At 44.8% G+C, this 20,310-nt stretch overlaps 1 protein-coding gene across 1 annotated transcript in view; it reads right to left on the bottom strand.

Annotated features, from left to right (window-relative positions):
* The window catches only part of LOC135905175 (uncharacterized), a 74,011-nt gene that overhangs the window by 3,682 nt on the left and 50,019 nt on the right, over nt 1-20,310 (bottom strand). The window contains exons 6-9 of the mRNA XM_070536243.1: nt 17,010-17,178; nt 12,402-12,680; nt 10,795-10,939; nt 1,674-1,943 (exon numbers count right to left, since the gene is read on the bottom strand). Of these exons, the coding sequence (XP_070392344.1) occupies nt 1,674-1,943; nt 10,795-10,939; nt 12,402-12,680; nt 17,010-17,178 (863 nt within the window). The remainder of the gene's footprint in view (nt 1-1,673; nt 1,944-10,794; nt 10,940-12,401; nt 12,681-17,009; nt 17,179-20,310) is intronic.

The following is a 20,310-nucleotide window of genomic DNA, read 5'->3' on the forward strand; positions in this document are numbered from 1 at the left end:
TCAATTCAGTGGAATAAAATATTTATTTCTCAACTTCCTTTGAGTTCGACGTCGTGCGCAAGCGCGTATTCCCCGTGGTAATTTTTCAAACCTCGCGTACTTTCTTTGCAGCCCGAAAGAAAAATTCCCTGAAGGATCAACAACTACTACATTGAAGTATTGGCGTTCAAATTATAACCTTAACTGTTGCGTAATTAACTATCGGTAAATAATGACCTAAAATGATAATAAAAGGAGTAGTTTCTGCTGTCCAAGAGGACAGCGAACATTCTTTGCTTGCATTCTCGCAACTCACGTGTCTCTTTTAAAGTGTGGCCCGACTAAACTGAAACACCCTTTAAAGATGGGCGTAGTGCGTCTATGCACGTAGTACAATAGGTGGGAGAAGACCGTAGGTGTAAATCCGCATAAATTAAAGGCCAGTGAGTCATATTATTTGTTGCGCCTGGTACGTTGACTACCGGCCAGCGTTCAGCCTTTCACACCAGCACAAAATGTGCAATAATTGAGCTCTCATACGGCGTTTTTCAGGAATAGCTAGATTCAGCAGGATGCCAGCCATTCTGCTTCTGTAGTTTTTCTTTTGAAGGCTTAACCACCTTACTGCCGTGCATCTAAGTTTATTGTAACCTAAAAAAAAAACAACTTTCAGTCAATATCCAGATGCATTAGTGCAGAAATATGCCGCCGAGAAAGAAGTTCCGCCCATAACCTGAAGTTTTCATCTGCTTTCGGGGAGTATACGTACGAGTCATATTGGTTTTTCAGAGGTTACACCTCTCAGTGGTGCAGCTTACAGAATCTGTTTTTCTTCCGCGTCTTATCTACATGGACACGGACATTTGTCTCCACTAAACAACCCTTCAGCTTTTCAATGCTCTAATCGTGTGAATTTTCTAAAATTCCTCTTTCGGCTGCCTTCTTGTTACGTCTCCAGCGATCTTTGAAGAAAACAAGATGACGTGAGCGCCTTGCAGTAAACATGAGAAGCCAAGCACTACAAGAAGACTAATGTACACTAAGCACACGCGCACATTCTTTGTCATTGCATGTAGAAGAAAGAAACATAGCTTAAAACTGCCACATGGGAAGACGATGTGCTCGAAGTTCTGTGGACGTTGGCCAATCACGGAAGCTAATGGCGCGGTCGCGCTCTCTGGGGTCAGTATTCTCTATTGCAGTAGCATTGGAAGAGTGGCTGAAAGGCAGACTCCTCAGCTGCCAGCTTGCTGGTCGTTAGGTGGAATACTAGCGCCAGAGAGTTTGTAACTGTATACCGTAATGATCCGCAAAAGCAATTTGCGATTACAGCGATTGACAGCGGCGTACACCGGCGGACATAAAAAGACAGGAGAGTGATCATGACAGCTACCCTTGTGAAATATAAAAAGAAAATTACATCCATCCGCAGATACAGATATTCTTGTAGGCCTTCTACGGCAAGGGAAAATGAAGTAAATGAATGTAGAAAAAGAAAAGCTGCGCCTTTTAGGCAGCTGTGAGGCTAATTAGCACGACCATGTTAAAGCTTCTAGAGAACAATTTTGAATGCTCCAATCTGCCCCCAAAAATGATCGCATGTCTCGACCTATGTATTAATTTGGAAATTTTAGCCGCCCTGCGTAGGAGCACTTACTGTCGACTTTAACAGAAGGAGGCAAAAGTTAACGAACCGGAGATTGTTTTCTTTATCCGCCTGGACAATTCGGAAAGGTCCTTTGTGCCATCTGCGCATCGTGCCTGGACAGCGGCGGCCGGTGCTTCTCCGTAGTCCTGGTTCGGTACGCCGACGATGCAGACGTCAATGATGTCCCCCGAGTGCTCTCGCAGCAACAGTTCTTCGAGCTCGGCAGGAACCACTTGGTTGTCCATGCACTTGATCATCTCTTTGAAGCGCTGAACGAAGTAGATACGTCCGTCCTCGTCGTAGTAGCCTGCGTCGCCTAAAGGAGGAGACATACGATCATGGGCATGACTCACGGTGTGCGAAAAAATTCGCAGTTCCACCCGAAAGGTCAAGCACCAATTGCAATAGCAAATTCGTAAGTAGCTGTACGAAGTAAAGATAGTAGTTTTATCGACCGTATAAGCTTCTAAACATGCGCTTACTAACTGAATTAACAATGATAGAATGTGTAAGCATGACTGAACGAGGACGTACAAAGAAACAAACACAGGGACAGTGCTGTGTTTGTGTATCTGCTTCGTTCTATGTCCTTGTTCAGACGCGCTTACGCAGTCTCGCATAGATTCAAACGAACAAGCCTGTCAACGTGTTTTAACTAAATTAACCAGCACGGTTTCCCGCGATCACAGGTAGACATGAATACATCTCGCTCGAGGAGCGCGGAAACTCGCTGTCAGAATTCTGAAGTGAAGAATCGCGGCAGCAGCACGCGAATTGACCTTCGTGCATCTCTCGCTTCAACGCGAACACAACGTCGAAAAGCGCAGCGCTTGCGAAGCTACCGGCATTGCACGCATTCTGCAAACATCATAGATCGCTTTAAAGATAAGGCCCGCACCGGCACGCACTTTGGCTACACCGCAGATTGCTTTCAAGAGGCATGAGTGCCGGCAACGCGACGGCGTCCGCCAAAGGCGTGTACTACGGCGTCCGCGATTCGCGTGGCCAACGCCGTAGTAGACACTGCGGTCGTCTTCACTCTGTACAGATCGGCGGGCCAGGAGGACATCGAGACACCCTAGAAGGCGCCGGAGAAGAACGCCCCTGCTCCCTCGCTTGACCCCTCGCGCGCTACAGGAGAGGGCACGCATCCGGGACGCTCGCGCCCGCGGGTTCACCGGCTCACCCTCACACGCTTTCACTCATACGGAACCTCACTGCGACGGCGACGGGGACGGCGACGCAGACGGCAGGAATTTTCGCCTGGAGTGTGCATATAAATGCTATTGCAATGAAAGTCCAAAAACAAGAAAGGGGCTGGCAGATGGAATGGCACACTGTGGTATAAACTTTTTTAAACAGGGTTGAAGTACCTCAGACAGGCTGGCCAACGTTTCGATAGGTGGACCTATCTTCGTCAAAGGCGGCCTCGTCATCCTCGGCGTGTTAGTTTTAAAGGGTTAGTGCAGTGACGTCACGTGCGGGTGTTGTCGCTGGCGGCTGGTTTTAAAGAGAGAGATTACAAGAGGGAACAGGCGCTGTCGTCCGACGTCTGTGAGCCTCATTCTCAAGACGAAGGGACAAGAGCGTGAGAGTGGGCACGCGGGAGGAAAGAAAAGAAATAGAAGCAGAAAAAAGGGGAAAAGAAAGAAAAAAAAAGCAGGGGGGTGCCAGGGCCGTACCAAGACACAACAAAGGGGGGGGGGTGAAAGAAAAAGAAAGAGAAAAATGAAATCTTTAAAAAATACGGGGGCTTGGGAGCGTGTTGGGGATGCGAAAGGTTAGGAGGTAATCCGGGGGAGTCGTTGGCGGCATGTTTTTGAGGCATTAGAACGGCCGGTCAAGCAATAGGTCGAGTAATTTTGAAATAGTTAAGGTGGCGACGGGGAGTCTGCGGTGCAATGGTGGGGTGACTGAAAGGCAGCGGCATGGTCTTTCAAGGGGCACTGCCCCACGCGCTTAACGTAGGTGTCGTTACGGCGGCATCCAGAAGGCGATGGTTGAGGCGCCGAAAAAGGCATATTGACTTCGGAATGTGTTGTTGAGGGGGTTTCAAAAAAAAAGACTAAAAAAGGGGTAAGGGGGAAGGGGGGGGGCGAAATCGGTATAGCAAACAGGAGGGCGACGCGTGCAGAAGCGGGCGCGGGCAAGTGTACATGGAAGAAGGGGATCGTACACTTGGTATAGACGTAAAATCCTGAAAGAGTACATTAAATTGAGTAGTAGGCAGGAAATATTTTTTCTCTTTCCCTTCTTCCTCTCTCCCCCTCTCCCTTTTTTTCCTCCGAAATGAAAGAGTAGGTGAGGTTAAGAATTAAAGTTGGCTGGTGGCCTAATGTGTTTTGTGTATTGGTTGATGATATGAGAGTTTCAGATTTAAGTTACAGCTTTTAAAGATTCTAAGTTGCCGCGTGCCAAATTAATTCCTGTCGGGTGTAGGCAATTAAACTTGTGTATGAGGTATGATTCCGTGTACTTCCTTTCGCGAGGGGAACGGAAATTTGTTTGTAGTATATAGAGCCTTGCTTTGTCAAACATATGTCCATGTTCATTAAAGTGGCTGGCTACTGCTTTGGGTAAATTGTGTTTTGTGTCCGCGCGGTGACCATTGAGTCTTGTATTGATTTGTTGTCCGGTCTCACCTATGTATTGTTTGCTACAAGCGGCGCATTCTAGACAGTAGACTACATTGCTTGATGTGCAGGTGAAAGCCGAAGTTACTTTGTGTGTGTAATTCGACGCTGTACTTTTTACTGTAGTAGTGGATTGAATGTGTTTGCATGTAGAGCACCTGGGGCGACCACAGGTATTGGTTCCCAACTTCTTCTTTTTCTGTAGTTTGGCGTGCACAAGAACATCTTTAAAATTAGTGTTGCGTCTGTAGGCTACTCTGGGAGGGTCGGGAAAAATCTTCTTAAGTTTCTGGTTGCTGGTGAGAATCGGGTAGTATTTACTTAGGATGTTATTCACGTTTGGGAGTGCGTTTGAGAATTTAGTAGTAAGAAGAGGCGTTGTTGTTCTTGTGATCTTCGGGCGGGGCTTGAGGACCTCGGCTCGATCAAGTTTGGTTGCAGCGATGTAAGCTGTTTGAAGGTCACTGTTTGGGTGGTTCCTGTTTGATAGCGTTTCTTTAAGGTGATCGAGTCTATCTATGTACTCTTGGTTTTCAACGCAAATGCGACGTAGTCGTGTGGCTTGGCCTTTAAAGATGCCTTGTTTGCAATGTCTGGGATGGTGGCTGGTATATTCTAGGTACTGTTGTTTGTCGAAAGGTTTCCTATACAGCGTTGTCTTTAGTTCACCATTGTCAATGTATATTGTTGTGTCCAGAAAGTTTATGCGCTCAGTTGAGGATTCTGATGTGAATTTTATTGTTGGGTGAACAGAATTTAGAAAGGATACATATTTATCTAGACTGTCTTGGCCCTGTCCCCAGATTATGAGTATGTCGTCTATGTATCGTAGGTATGTGTGGGGCTTGGTAGTGCAGCGCGATAGGAAATCTGTTTCTAGAATCCCCATAAATATGTTCGCGTAGGTTGGTGCAAAAGGCGTACCCATGCTTGTACCATGTATCTGTAGGTAGTAACTCTCTTCAAATTCGAAGTAGTTATGTGTGAGAACTAATTCAAGGAGAGACAGGTAAACTTCAGTAGAGTGTTGTGCACTGTGTTTAGACAGCGTTTGTTGTATCGAAGATAAACCATCAGGGATTGGAATGTTGGTGTACAGCGCCGTGACGTCTAGTGTTGCGAGAATTGTGTTGTGGGGTAGTGTGCCTTTAGTATTAATGTCTTCTATAATTCTCAGCAGGTGGGGCGTATCTTGTACAAATGACGGAAGTGTTTTCGGCAAGTTACCAAGGTAGTGGTTAAGGAATGTGGAGATGTTCTCTGTCGGGGTGTTGTTTGATACTATCGGACGGCCTGGGATAATAGCAGTGTATAGTTCAGCGGATGGAATTTTATGAATTTTCGGAAGGAGGTAAAAACGTCCGGCAGTTTTGTTGCTTGGTTTAAGAAATTTGTATTCTGATGGTGTTATCAATTCATCAGCCAAAAGTGATTTCAGCCTGTTGGTAATTGTCACTGTATAGGACAATGTCGGATCGTTATCTAGTTTGCGGTAATGTTCTGGGTTGTTTAGTTGTCTGTAAGCCTCGTGCTTGTATTTTTCTATTGGCCAAATAACTATACTTCCACCCTTATCTGCTTCCTTAATAACAATGTCATTCCGGCAGCTCAGATTTGAAATGATATGACTCTCCGACGCAGTTATGTTTTTAGGTCGCTTAGATGTCCTGGATTGGCTTATAATTTCTTTAGTGATAGTTTTAAGGTATATGTCAAGTTCTATGGCTTGCAGACTTTTTTGCAGACACACCAGACACCGGGACGACACCACTTAGAGCCCAATCCACTTGGACTCCCGAACCAGAACAAGCCATAGAACTTGACATATACCTTAAAACTATCACTAAAGAAATTATAAGCCAATCCAAGACATCTAAGCGACCTAAAAACATAACTGCGTCGGAGAGTCATATCATTTCAAATCTGAGCTGCCGGAATGACATTGTTATTAAGGAAGCAGATAAGGGTGGAAGTATAGTTATTTGGCCAATAGAAAAATACAAGCACGAGGCTTACAGACAACTAAACAACCCAGAACATTACCGCAAACTAGATAACGATCCGACATTGTCCTATACAGTGACAATTACCAACAGGCTGAAATCACTTTTGGCTGATGAATTGATAACACCATCAGAATACAAATTTCTTAAACCAAGCAACAAAACTGCCGGACGTTTTTACCTCCTTCCGAAAATTCATAAAATTCCATCCGCTGAACTATACACTGCTATTATCCCAGGCCGTCCGATAGTATCAAACAACAACACCCCGACAGAGAACATCTCCACATTCCTTAACCACTACCTTGGTAACTTGCCGAAAACACTTCCGTCATTTGTACAAGATACGCCCCACCTGCTGAGAATTATAGAAGACATTAATACTAAAGGCACACTACCCCACAACACAATTCTCGCAACACTAGACGTCACGGCGCTGTACACCAACATTCCAATCCCTGATGGTTTATCTTCGATACAACAAACGCTGTCTAAACACAGTGCACAACACTCTACTGAAGTTTACCTGTCTCACCTTGAATTAGTTCTCACACATAACTACTTCGAATTTCAAGAGAGTTACTACCTACAGATACATGGTACAAGCATGGGTACGCCTTTTGCACCAACCTACGCGAACATATTTATGGGGATTCTAGAAACAGATTTCCTATCGCGCTGCACTACCAAGCCCCACACATACCTACGATACATAGACGACATACTCATAATCTGGGGACAGGGCCAAGACAGTCTAGATAAATATGTATCCTTTCTAAATTCTGTTCACCCAACAATAAAATTCACATCAGAATCCTCAACTGAGCGCATAAACTTTCTGGACACAACAATATACATTGACAATGGTGAACTAAAGACAACGCTGTATAGGAAACCTTTCGACAAACAACAGTACCTAGAATATACCAGCCACCATCCCAGACATTGCAAACAAGGCATCTTTAAAGGCCAAGCCACACGACTACGTCGCATTTGCGTTGAAAACCAAGAGTACATAGATAGACTCGATCACCTTAAAGAAACGCTATCAAACAGGAACCACCCAAACAGTGACCTTCAAACAGCTTACATCGCTGCAACCAAACTTGATCGAGCCGAGGTCCTCAAGCCCCGCCCGAAGATCACAAGAACAACAACGCCTCTTCTTACTACTAAATTCTCAAACGCACTCCCAAACGTGAATAACATCCTAAGTAAATACTACCCGATTCTCACCAGCAACCAGAAACTTAAGAAGATTTTTCCCGACCCTCCCAGAGTAGCCTACAGACGCAACACTAATTTTAAAGATGTTCTTGTGCACGCCAAACTACAGAAAAAGAAGAAGTTGGGAACCAATCCCTGTGGTCGCCCCAGGTGCTCTACATGCAAACACATTCAATCCACTACTACAGTAAAAAGTACAGCGTCGAATTACACACACAAAGTAACTTCGGCTTTCACCTGCACATCAAGCAATGTAGTCTACTGTCTAGAATGCGCCGCTTGTAGCAAACAATACATAGGTGAGACCGGACAACAAATCAATACAAGACTCAATGGTCACCGCGCGGACACAAAACACAATTTACCCAAAGCAGTAGCCAGCCACTTTAATGAACATGGACATATGTTTGACAAAGCAAGGCTCTATATACTACAAACAAATTTCCGTTCCCCTCGCGAAAGGAAGTACACGGAATCATACCTCATACACAAGTTTAATTGCCTACACCCGACAGGAATTAATTTGGCACGCGGCAACTTAGAATCTTTAAAAGCTGTAACTTAAATCTGAAACTCTCATATCATCAACCAATACACAAAACACATTAGGCCACCAGCCAACTTTAATTCTTAACCTCACCTACTCTTTCATTTCGGAGGAAAAAAAGGGAGAGGGGGAGAGAGGAAGAAGGGAAAGAGAAAAAAAAAAATTTCCTGCCTACTACTCAATTTATTGTACTCTTTCAGGATTTTACGTCTATACCAAGTGTACGATCCCCTTCTTCCATGTACACTTGCGCGCGCCCACTTCTGCACGCGTCGCCCTCCTGTTCGCTATACCGATTTCGCCCCCCCCCCTTCCCCCTTACCCCTTTTTTAGTCTTTTTTTTTTGAAACCCCCTCAACAACACATTCCGAAGTCAATATGCCTTTTTCGGCGCCTCAACCATCGCCTTCTGGATGCCGCCGTAACGACACCTACGTTAAGCGCGTGGGGCAGTGCCCCTTGAAAGACCATGCCGCTGCCTTTCAGTCACCCCACCATTGCACCACAGACTCCCCGTCGCCACCTTAACTATTTCAAAATTACTCGACCTATTGCTTGACCGGCCGTTCTAATGCCTCAAAAACATGCCGCCAACGACTCCCCCGGATTACCTCCTAACCTTTCGCATCCCCAACACGCTCCCAAGCCCCCGTATTTTTTAAAGATTTCATTTTTCTCTTTCTTTTTCTTTCACCCCCCCCCCCCCCCTTTGTTGTGTCTTGGTACGGCCCTGGCACCCCCCTGCTTTTTTTTTTCTTTCTTTTCCCCTTTTTTCTGCTTCTATTTCTTTTCTTTCCTCCCGCGTGCCCACTCTCACGCTCTTGTCCCTTCGTCTTGAGAATGAGGCTCACAGACGTCGGACGACAGCGCCTGTTCCCTCTTGTAATCTCTCTCTTTAAAACCAGCCGCCAGCGACAACACCCGCACGTGACGTCACTGCACTAACCCTTTAAATCTAACACGCCGAGGATGACGAGGCCGCCTTTGACGAAGATAGGTCCACCTATCGAAACGTTGGCCAGCCTGTCTGAGGTACTTCAACCCTGTTTAAAAAAGTTTATACCACATTGCAATGAAAGGTGAGGCATATTGAGCGACACCTGTTCTAATAGCGATCGGCAGTGGCAAGACAAGTATTGCCGCAGGAGCCAGAACTGGGCCAATATAGTCGCGGACAACTTTTATTGGCTATGAAGCGAAGGCTACGGGAACTAAGTGCACTTCTTTCACCGCTGCTGGAAGTAGTCCCGCACTTTTGTTGACGTTTTCTTACGTGGGAAATTGAAAACGACATTCTCTTTGTTTTTCACAGCAACTAGTTTGAAACGATACGTAACGTTCACCAGTCAGCTATTGCTATTTTTATTGTATTCTTAGTGTGCTCTTTCGAGTTTTCGTACACCCGAAACCGTCGCACGTTTTGCACATTTATCAAACGCGATATGGCGCCCGTGTCTTCTGGCATAGTGTTAATATAACCAGTATATTAACTCTATGTCTTATGGTCAGTGTTTGTCGCTTACTGCCCCGTCTGTCAACTCCCCTGAGAGGCCGTTGACCGACCTCAAAAACAAAGGACTGTTGAAGCACACCAAAAAACAAAGAAAAAAACAGTGTTTGCAGCGTCTGCGCGGAAACCAAGCGAGCCCACCTGGAAATCGCTACCTTCAGCATGTACAAATGAGTGAGCGAGCGAGCTGACTGCTGCGCCGGCTCTACCAACGTCAGCGTCGGCTGCGCGTCCAAGCCTTAATCGACGCCACCCGTATGCATGGGTGCTCCGACGCAGGCTGCGATGCTCACTGTTCAGAACTTGGTACATATCGGATGTGAATAAACATTGATTCACGCCGAGTTAATTGTATCTGCCCTCACTAAAGAGGTTGTGCGAAGTTGGCGAAACCGAAACCGGTGCCGAGCGCCACCCGGACTACATTGCGTACGAATACAGTCATGTGCAGAAGCTGCGCCCCTGTAGCTTTCGCTTCATAGTCAAGAAAAGTTCTCCGCGAGTATAGGACCCTTGCTTCTAGATACATCGGCTACAGTGACATCTTTATTCTACCATTTTTCGCTTCAAGCCTTCAACTTTGTGTGAACCTCTCTCTTGTTTGATTGGTCGTAACAGGGTGACAGGGACATGTTGGGGAACTTCTGCAATAACTGAAAGTCAGTGAGGAAGTCCACACAGCTTTTTTTTTTAGTTTTGTGGGTGAAGATAACGTTTAAAGCAAAATTACAAATGGGGAAACTTAGAAATACTCATGGTCTCGTCGCAAGAACCTGATAAGCGATAAAAAAAATGATTATACAAACGGATTGTATATATAATTGAAAGAAAAAAGGCCTCTTTAAAAAACATAGGCTCCAAATAAAGCCTGATGACTTAGGCTTTAGCGCGAGAACGGAATGCAGCATGATCACAAGGAGTAGGCAGACTTGCTCTAATTTTGATTGGCCTGTGCCCTTGCAAAAATATGTACTTTTCACAATAGCAAGTAATTAGCATATTCACCACTATACCACAGTCTGCCTTCTTATACTTCAATTGACGCTTAATTTGGTGCACATAGTGTGTTGCGAAAAAGATGCGTGTCCCGGTGGTAGCAAAGCATCGCTCTTTAACTAGTATCTGTTGCATACCAGTAATCACTAGAACAAGGTTACGAACGCGCTAATGGTTATTTTTGCTGGGGTTGCTAAAAGTCCATTGATGTTCACACAAAAGTGCTGCCGTTGTTAGAAGTCCTCCTGTACCTGATCTGCACCAGCCTTCCGCGTCGAAGAACTCGGCCGTCTCCTTGGGTCGTTTGTAGTAGCCTTTCATCACCGTCGGCGTTTTGTAGCAGAGCTCGCCCGTTTGGTAGGGGCCCAGTTTTTCCCCCGTCAACCTGTCGACCACCTGAATTGTCGGGAAATGTACATATTGCGTTAGCAAATGTAACAGTAGTTTCAATGTTATTCTTTTGCGCACATTGAAAACGTTTCCCCTGCACAAAACATTTATCATCGTTACGGATGAATGAAGAATCCTTGTTTTGTCCATTCATCAGCACCCTCACATTTAGGAGTATGATCGAATCGGTGATGGGGAAAACTTCCAAGCGTGTGCGAGCGAAATACAAGCGTGCCCCTCCAAAATCTCTCTGTGCGCTCATAACTTCATCCTTCAGGCGATGTGTGTTCAAACCAGCCGTTGCGACCAAATTACAACGGTCACTTCACACGGCGTCACAACACTACATTAAAGCTTCCGCCTGTTCCCTTTTCTTTCATCCACAGAGCTTTATTTTGGCCAGAGTTCCCTTTATACGTAACTACTTATACAGAGAGCCCGTCCTCCCTTCACTTCTATACCTCGAACCTTGCAAGTGCCAAGTAAGTACGCGGCGAATTATCAAGCTCTTTAAAACGGAGAATTTGGCCCGAAGCGCGCATTAGAGAAAAGGGAAAAAAAGTTATTCACATTACCCCTTGTCTTTGAAAAGTACCATTAGCATACCAAAATTGCGATTAGTCGACCTATATTGAGCTAATATTGAGCAACCTCATTGGAAGAAATGGATGATAAAACCATCCTTCGATCGGAAGCAAATTTGGTGCTCCGAGACATTTGAAGCCTTAACATAACGTATTGTTAGCCTAGTTGGTTCATACTTGGAAGTTTAACAATTGCACACTTTACGCAGGACAAGCGCTTATCAGGTTTCTGCCTGTGTATTGGATTTCTTCATTACCAGGAACACTCTAAGGACAACCTACTGTGACGAGGTTATTACGCGATTTTCCTCGAAGAACTTCAGCGTGAAGGGTCAAACTCCAAGCCCAGATTAGCATTGCAGTGCCTTTTCGACATTGCAGATAAAAAGACTATGAGCGAGTGCCTCTAGTGGCGTATTCGTGAACATTTGTGCGGCTGTGTGAGGCTACGCGAATGACCACCACCACGCTTTCATTCGTCTTCTATATTTCCTCTCGCTTTGTGCAGAGCATTGTAGGTATTCTCACAAGATGGATGGTCACTGTGGCCAAGAACTCTTCAATTCTCCAAAAAGAAGGTTGTCTGCTAAAGTTGTCACTTGGGTAAGCTGGAAGTAATCAATTATGAAATGATGGTAGCACGACGAACGAGGAGGAATGAAAAAAGAAAAACGTGTGTGGTGCCTTCTTTATTCGGCCTTTGACTGCAGCGCATTTAGTATGGAATATCTGAAGGCCCTGAAAGCTTAGAAGCATTTCGGTGACGCATTATGCCTGCCGTATAAACCAAAATATCGCGCGTATTATGTCCCGTGCATAAAAGCCACAACACGCAGCAACCAAGTCTGACCGTAAAGAAAACTGAAAAATTCGCTCGAGCTCACCTTGAATTTTGTTGCAGGCGCCGGGAAGCCCATGTCCAAGCCAGTTGCGTGCTCTCGGGAAGGAGAACAGAGCACCGTGGTGGCCTCGGTCATGGCGTACACGTTGGCCAGCACTTGAAATCCCTCGCCGAAGGCCTCGTGTACTGCCTTGTACTGAGACGGAGAGAGTTGCGCGCCACCGGTGCACACGCGTCGTAGTCCCCCGAGCCGTTGGCCTGTGCGCCGCATTTCGCGCACGAGGGTCTGCAGGTGCCAGGGCAGCAGCATGGCGGCAGTCACCTGCGTCGGGTATACGACATCGTTCGGGCATTGCCACAGATCCTGCAGGCTGATTTTCCACTGAGTCGTTACATCGGCCCTGTAACCTTGAGTTCTCATTAGCTGAAAGACATGGTCACGGCTAATGCACGTGATATTGCCTTACAGCACACTGGTAGAGGTTTACTGAAGCAGTATGGAATTAATCGTTCCCGAAGAAATTTGAAAATGTACATCATTCATACTGTAGAAGGATCGACATTTGGGCGAGTTGGTACTGGTTGAACATCTTGAAGGGGCAGCGCAATAAGACTTCGAATAAAGTTAGTTGTGAGTTCAGCGCTGTCCTGTGTGTTTCCTGCCTTCTGTCATCGTCTTATTGCGCTGCCCCTTCAAGATGTACATTATTCAAAATGAATAAGAAATTCCGGTGGAAACTCGCGACGAATGTCGTCGATAACGCGATTAGCATCGAAGCAAACTAGCGACAAACCATTATGTCAGCATCGCAAAGCGCCATGTTGGATGCTTGTATCCAGCAAGGCAGCCCGCGCGTTCCCTCTGGACACTCTGCGTCGTGTAGCGGTACCACCAGAGAGTCCGTGAGTGGCACGTGTCAGAGAATATATATATATATATATATATATATATATATATATATATATATATATATATATATATATATATACTAAGAGAAGGTAGTTTCAATATGACTGACGCGGGTTCAGTCCCTCCAAGCACTGGAACATTTTTTAAAGATTTGTGCGCGTGTGTGTGTTGTGTTGTGTGATTAAGAAGAAGCGATACGTATTCACTGTAACAAACCCAGTGGCCAAAATTGGCACAGAAGATGCTTGATAAAGAGCGCGGCACATACCCAATCCCACATATTCAGTGGCTCAAGTTCGTCCGACAATTCCTTTCGAACCATATTCCCACAACACAGACGCACATTGCTTTCTGCCCATTACACCATGGCCTACCTATTGACCAAAGTTGGCGTCCGTCAGTCCGTCAGCGAGAATGGAAATGGAAGACAGACAGACAGACAGACAGACAGACAGACAGACAGACAGACAGACAGACAGACAGACAGACAGACAGACAGACAGACAGACAGACAGACAGACAGACAGAGAGACAGACAGACAGACAGACAGCGCAAAATACAAGAGGTTTATTGGGAATTGAAGCCACATTATAGATCTATCACAGATGTATGTCCATATAACTGCTGGTACATCAAAGACAGATCCGTAAGCGAGTTTTAGCGTCCTTCGGAAGTATCAGGGACCTATCGACTGGGTCAGCGCCTCACTCGTACGCAGCAGCAACGCTTCCACGTTGGTGGTCAGCCAGCAGTTTGTACTGCTGGGCTGGTGAAGGTTGACACCACTGTGCAGAAATGGTGCTTGCGTAAATGCCGTCGAGTACTGCAGCAGCTGCTCGTTCAAACACCCCAGCTTCACCCTTTCACCGCCGTAGCCGTACGAACTCTTATCTGGCCTCTAAAGTGGACCCGGTGGAAAGCAGCCGGCTCAAAAAAAAAAAAATCATGGGATTACTGGCTGCAATAAACCGCGTAAAGTTGTCTATTCAAGAGAAGTATACGCAAGTTGATCTGTTAGAAGTAATTTATTATAATAATCATCATCATCAGGTACCATTTTTATGTACACTGCAGGATCTAAGCATTTGCAAGCGATCTCCGTATACCTGTCTTGCGCTAGCTCATTCTTACGTGCGCATGCAAATTTCATGATTTCGTCAATCCATTTAATTTTCTGCCGTCCTCAACTGTGGTTCCCTTGTCTTGGCGCCCATTCGGTTGGCGATCATTAATCCTTACGCTTCAAAGAGAAATCGGGTCTCTGACACGCGTTTCGTTGCATTTGGGTCATTCCACGTCTACGTCCGAGACTCGACTATTTCAAATTTTGTTTTTAAACAATGATGGCTATCATGCCTTCCTTACTGTGATTGCAACAGGCACTTTTGCTGAAATTCTTGCGCCGTCAGGTGGCACGCTTTCGAAGTATGGTCACCTACGCAAAACATGGTCGTGAAATAATATCAATATAAGGCTTATTTGAGTGCCAAGCGCTTCACAACTTCGAATACTAAACCTGGAACTATTCCTCTCCTATATTTGAAGGTGCTTATCACGATCATCGCTAGAAGGAAATTTCAAAGCGGTTCTAAATACTGAGAAAAATCTATCAAATATCCCATTTTTCATGGCAAAACTACTATTGCTTTCTTGATTGGAATTACATTGCTAAATTTTCATAGACCTGTATAAGAAAGAAAACTTCTGAAATCACCGATACACTCAAGTGATTTTCTGAAATAGCGTGCGGAACATGCTCAAATTTTGGTTTTGGTGCATTTTAATTCAGAATTTTCGCAGTGCGGTACTCGTAGAATTATGAAACAGAGCTCATTAGATGGACCTAATATAAGCCTTTGATTTCCGTCAATAAATCATTTAGATTTTTGTTTTGGGCAAAATATGAATGGTTCAATTTGGCCCCTGCACTACGATGGGCACACTTTCTTCCTGCCACCTCACCGCAAAGCGCAGTGGCTGTCTCGCGTCAGGCAGTCGGTGCCCGCAGTTTGACAAGATATGTCTCGAGTGTGGAGGACTCCCCATTACCTATTACAAAACCTATTTTTGTTGTAGACTCAAGAATGTGCAAGGAGTCGAGAAGTCGGGCGAGAGCCCTCAGAGTTCTCCTTTCTCAGAGTAGATTCCTGAAAGGAGAATATGCTTCTCTTGTTTCTTATATTCGGCTTCACGCTTTTCCCTCAGAAACATCAAAACGCTCATCTGAACCTGCGAATTGTCAAAATCTTTTTGTTAGCAAATGGAATACCAATTTTCGATTCTGTAGTAAAATCTCAGTTCTAGTTGATTTTATAGAGATATAAAATTTGCGGCCCTATACTGTGTCTTCACTAAGCACAAGACACGGTTTTTTTAGAGGTATTCTGAGAGGTATTCGTTCCGCACTGCACAAAATATAGGTAAACAAATATAATGATGATGATGATGATTCTGAAGCCACCTTGTATATGACGTCAGAATAAGTTAAAAGGCCTTCATCTTACTGCTAACACAAGCAGTTACGCAGTTTCAACAATTTGATCGCAGCGGCGGGTTTTAGAACTCCTGGCACTGCTTCACCTCTGTCCACTGGTTTATCAAAGATAAACTATATATGGGCGCTAAAACAGCTCGGTCGCGCGCTTTTAAATGTGCGTTTTCAAATTCCTCAGACAGGTTTGTAAATATAAATTAAAGAAAAAGAAATACAGGACGCGAGAAAATAAATAAACTCGGAGCTTCCGTGCGACATCGGCTCCTTGCACACTCTACGAGGAAAGACGAGAAGACAAGAAAAAGACAATTTTTTGTAAATGTTAATAGGAGTGGGCAACATAGTCGTGCCATCACGTGCTGAGTAAGGTGGCATTACAGTAGCAAACTGGGCGCCGATGGTCTTATGCAGGGCAGCCTTTGCACCTTGCAGTGAATTGATAGGAAGGAACTATGGTGAGGTAGCGCACCGGCCGAATTCCACATCTTATATTTTGCTTAAAACAAAAAAATTAAATGATCTTATGCAGCAAATCGAACAGCAATAAGCAGGCCAATCTACTGAAGTTTGCTCCCTGTGAAATTCGGGAATGAAAGTGGAATAAAACCAAAATGTTTCTAGGTATGGCATGCTGTTTCAAAAACATTCATTCAGTGCATTGGCGCGAAAATAATTTTCGTTTCGCAACACGTGTAAGGCAGTGTAGTAAATACATTAGAATAATCAATACAATAGTAGTCTTTCAAGGAAAAAGGCTGTCAATTTCGTGCATTATTGTGAATATTCGGTACTCCAAAATTGTCAGTAAGAACGTACACATATTGAAGCCGAGTCATTGTAGCCTCAGTAGGCGAAGTTGTGACGGATTAAGAATTAATATATCTTTTATATGAACTGTTTTCCAGAAGAATATTTCGCTTTGTTGACCAAGCTTTAAGAAAACGTCTTGTGACAGGCATTTTTTACCAAGAATGATATCGTGATAATTCAATCTGAGCAAGGTAGCCAATATCCGTGATATTTAAAGTAAGATCTGAGATCGTGGAACAACACATATGAGACGCTTGGCATGAAATATCCCGTTTAGATTTGATATTGGCTACGGTGTCGCACGCCCACCTTCATCCCTCACGAAAACACTGTGGAAGTCCTCTTAGATGCTTCCCTCTAACAGCACCGGAAAAATAGGGGTGAAGGGGAAGAACTGTGCGCGCATTATGTGAACCTAATACAGCATTGGATGTACCTTGTACTGCTCCACAGCCTTAGCCACATCCTCAAGCCTCGAGTTAGGTGGGACAATGACGCATGTTGTACCCAAGAGCACGCTGATGGTGATGGCAAGCAGGCCGCTTCCGTGTGTTATCGGAGTCGGCAGCAGGACAACATCGGACTCATCCCATGGAAAGCTCCACCTGCAACACCGTGGTGCGATAAATATTCAGTGCAATATTTACGGCCTGTTTACACGATACCTGTACAGAGACAAGAGCTCTAAGCCGATAGATGCTACTGTGTTTGCTAGTGCTCTTGACTTATAAAAAACAACGAAATATTTGACCGATGGTAGCATTAGAGATGGAAGGGCCTAAAAAAACCTGGAAAGATTGGCAAAAAAGAAAAAAACTTTTCCCGTTGTTTTTCATCCCAGAAAATCACAACAAAAACAATCAAATTCGCGCGTATAGTTACGATTTCCATTTTCTGCTGTGCCCATGCAATTCAAGAAGCCACAACGGGCCAGTCGTTGTGGTGTGAACTTCTCCTCTTGCCCTTTGTGTTTTTCACTGGTTTTTTCGTTCAAGACAAGAAAACGGCAGCGCAGTTTTCGAGTGTTTACACTGAGTATATGTTTTCAGTCTCGTTCTGAAAATGTTGCGTTGCTTTCAGGAGGTCCCGTGGATTTCAGACCAGCAGCGGTGTGTAGGACTCCACGGTGCAACAGGCTCACAAGTAAAGGCATTCGGAAACTTGTCATGGACAAATAAACTTTAATGTGAAAGGAGCCACGGTCAATTCTAATGCGAAATCGCGGGTGTCAAGCGAAAGTGACTCGAACACTGAGTGACCTTTTCCTCAGTTATAAGACAGGTAATCTTTTGTAGAGAAAAACGGAAAAGAACATTTCAGTGAATTCTCGTTATCAGCGTAATTATCGAATGCCATTGTAGTCATCATTATCATCAGGATATTTTTATGTCCACTGTACGGGGAAGGCCTCTCCCAGCGATCTCCAATTACCCCTGTGTTGCGCTACCTCGTTCTAACTTCTGCCTCCAAATTTCCTACTTTCATCACCTCGCCTAACTTTCTGCCCTCTTCGACTGCGCTTGCTTTCACTTGGCACACATTCTGTAACTGTAACAGTCCACCGGTTATTTACTCTGCGCATTATTAAACCGCCTGCCCAACTCAATATTTTTCTCTTCATTCTCAACTAGAATATCGTCTAGCCCTGTTAGCTCTCTTATCCACACTGCTCTCTTCCCATTCCTTAGCGTTACGCCCAGCATTTTTTCTTGCATTACTCTTTGCGTGGTCCTTACCATATTCTCAAGCTTCTTTTTTACCCTCCATGTTTTTGCCCTGTCTGGTGGCGGCGAAAAATGCAGTGATTGTACACTTTTCTTTCTAACGGCTGCATTAAGCTCCCAGCCAAGATTTCGAAGACCCTCTCGTATGCACTTTCACCAATTATATTCTTGTGTAAATTTTATTCTCACGAACAGGGTTTCCTGTGCGTAATCGGAACAGAGGGCCTATTAAAGAAATGACCTAGCATGAAATTGTCAAATTCAAGAGGTCAGAAACAATTTGCTGCACGGTCAAAAATGATAAACAAGAAAAAGTAAATAATAGTTGAAACTGTAGCGTCGGAAAGATTGAGCAAACAGTAAATTATGGCTGCAGCATGAAATTAGTGAGAAGAAAACTTCGCATAGGACAAGCTAATGTGTATGCAGTGAAAGATCAGCAGGCTATTGTCATTAGCAATTTCAATGAAATAGTAAATGCAGCGGAAGAATTCTATACTGATCTGCATATTACCCGGATCATCCACGTTATCTTTATTCGAAGTAGTGAGGAACAGGATACAGGGGCTTCATATATAACTAGCGCTGAAGCTAGAAGGACCTTGCAAGATATGTCGCGTGGAGAAATGGCAGAAGAAAATGGAATAAAAGTCGATTTACTAAAAGATGGAGGCGATGTTCAACTCGAAAAACTTGCGACCCTTTAAACGCAATGCCTCATGACTTCAAGTGAACCAGAGCGCTGGAAGTGCGGCAGTATTATAATAATCCACAGGAAGGGAGGGGTTAAAAAATTGAAGTGTAGGCCTGTTAGGTTGCTTTCAGTATTGCTTAAAATATTCACTAAGGTAATTTCTAATAGAGACTGGGTAACACGACTGCAACCGCGCAAGAAAACAGGCTGGCGTCAAGAAGATATATCCTACAACGAATCACATCTATGTCATAATTCCGGTAACTGCGAAATCTAAGCAGTACAGTCAACCTCTTTATATGGCTTTCATAGATTATTAAAAGGCATTTCATTCAGTTGAGATACCAGAATTCATACAGGCATTGCGAAATTGAAGGGAAAAGGAGGAATACGTGCATATCTTGGGAAATACATACAAAGATTCCACAAGTATCATGCTTCTCCACAAGAAAAGTTGAAATTCACGCATCAAGGCAGGGGTCAGGGAAGGAAACATAATCCATCCAGCGCACGCTGCACGCTTAGAAAGAAGTATTCAACTTATTAGACTGGAAAAGCCTAGAAGTGAGGATCAAGGGCGCAGATGAGTTCTTGTTTGGCTACACTAAGGGTGCATTGCAACAAATGATTGAGGACATTAATCGAGAATGTGTAAGAGTAGGTTTGAAGACTGATATGCAGAAGGCAAAGGTAAGTTCACCAGGATTGCGAGGAAACAAGACTTCATCACCAGCGAGCCTCTAGAGTCGCTTCCAGAGTCTCTGACCACTCTACGTGAACTCAGACGTTTTATACGCTGCTCCATCAAGTGGGCTTCCGTATCTGGGGCCAGTGCAAAATGTAAAATAAACCATTTTTTTCCGTAATTTACACTAGCGGACGTACTCATCCCTGTGCCAGGTGAATTCCTGGCTCAAGCGTTGCCCCAAGCCGCAACAGACTGGTGGCAGCGATGAGATGGGAAAAGCAGTGCTCACAATCCCGGATCGGCGGAGCTGGGAACGTGGCTCCAGGAGACACGACCTTCACAGGCTCGAGGTAAAGTGCGCACGGACGAGTGACGTCTGTGGATCTGGCATTAAGAGAGCTCCTTTTCGAGCATCAGGAAAGCACAACCGTCGAAGTAAGGGCGACAAGGCTTGGACGAGTCGAAGAAACTTGAAGGAAGAGAAGCAGAAGTCAGCCCTCACGATATGGCATCGGTGGACCTAGGCACCTCGCTCCAGGAGACACGACCTTCGCAAGCTCGAGGTTGGGTGAGTGCTGGGACGACTACGTTTTCCCGAACGATAAGGACCAGATTCTATTGGGCAAATAGC

The sequence above is a fragment of the Dermacentor albipictus genome, chromosome 3, assembly GCF_038994185.2.
Source record: "Dermacentor albipictus isolate Rhodes 1998 colony chromosome 3, USDA_Dalb.pri_finalv2, whole genome shotgun sequence".
In the NCBI taxonomy this organism is placed as follows: domain Eukaryota; kingdom Metazoa; phylum Arthropoda; class Arachnida; order Ixodida; family Ixodidae; genus Dermacentor; species Dermacentor albipictus.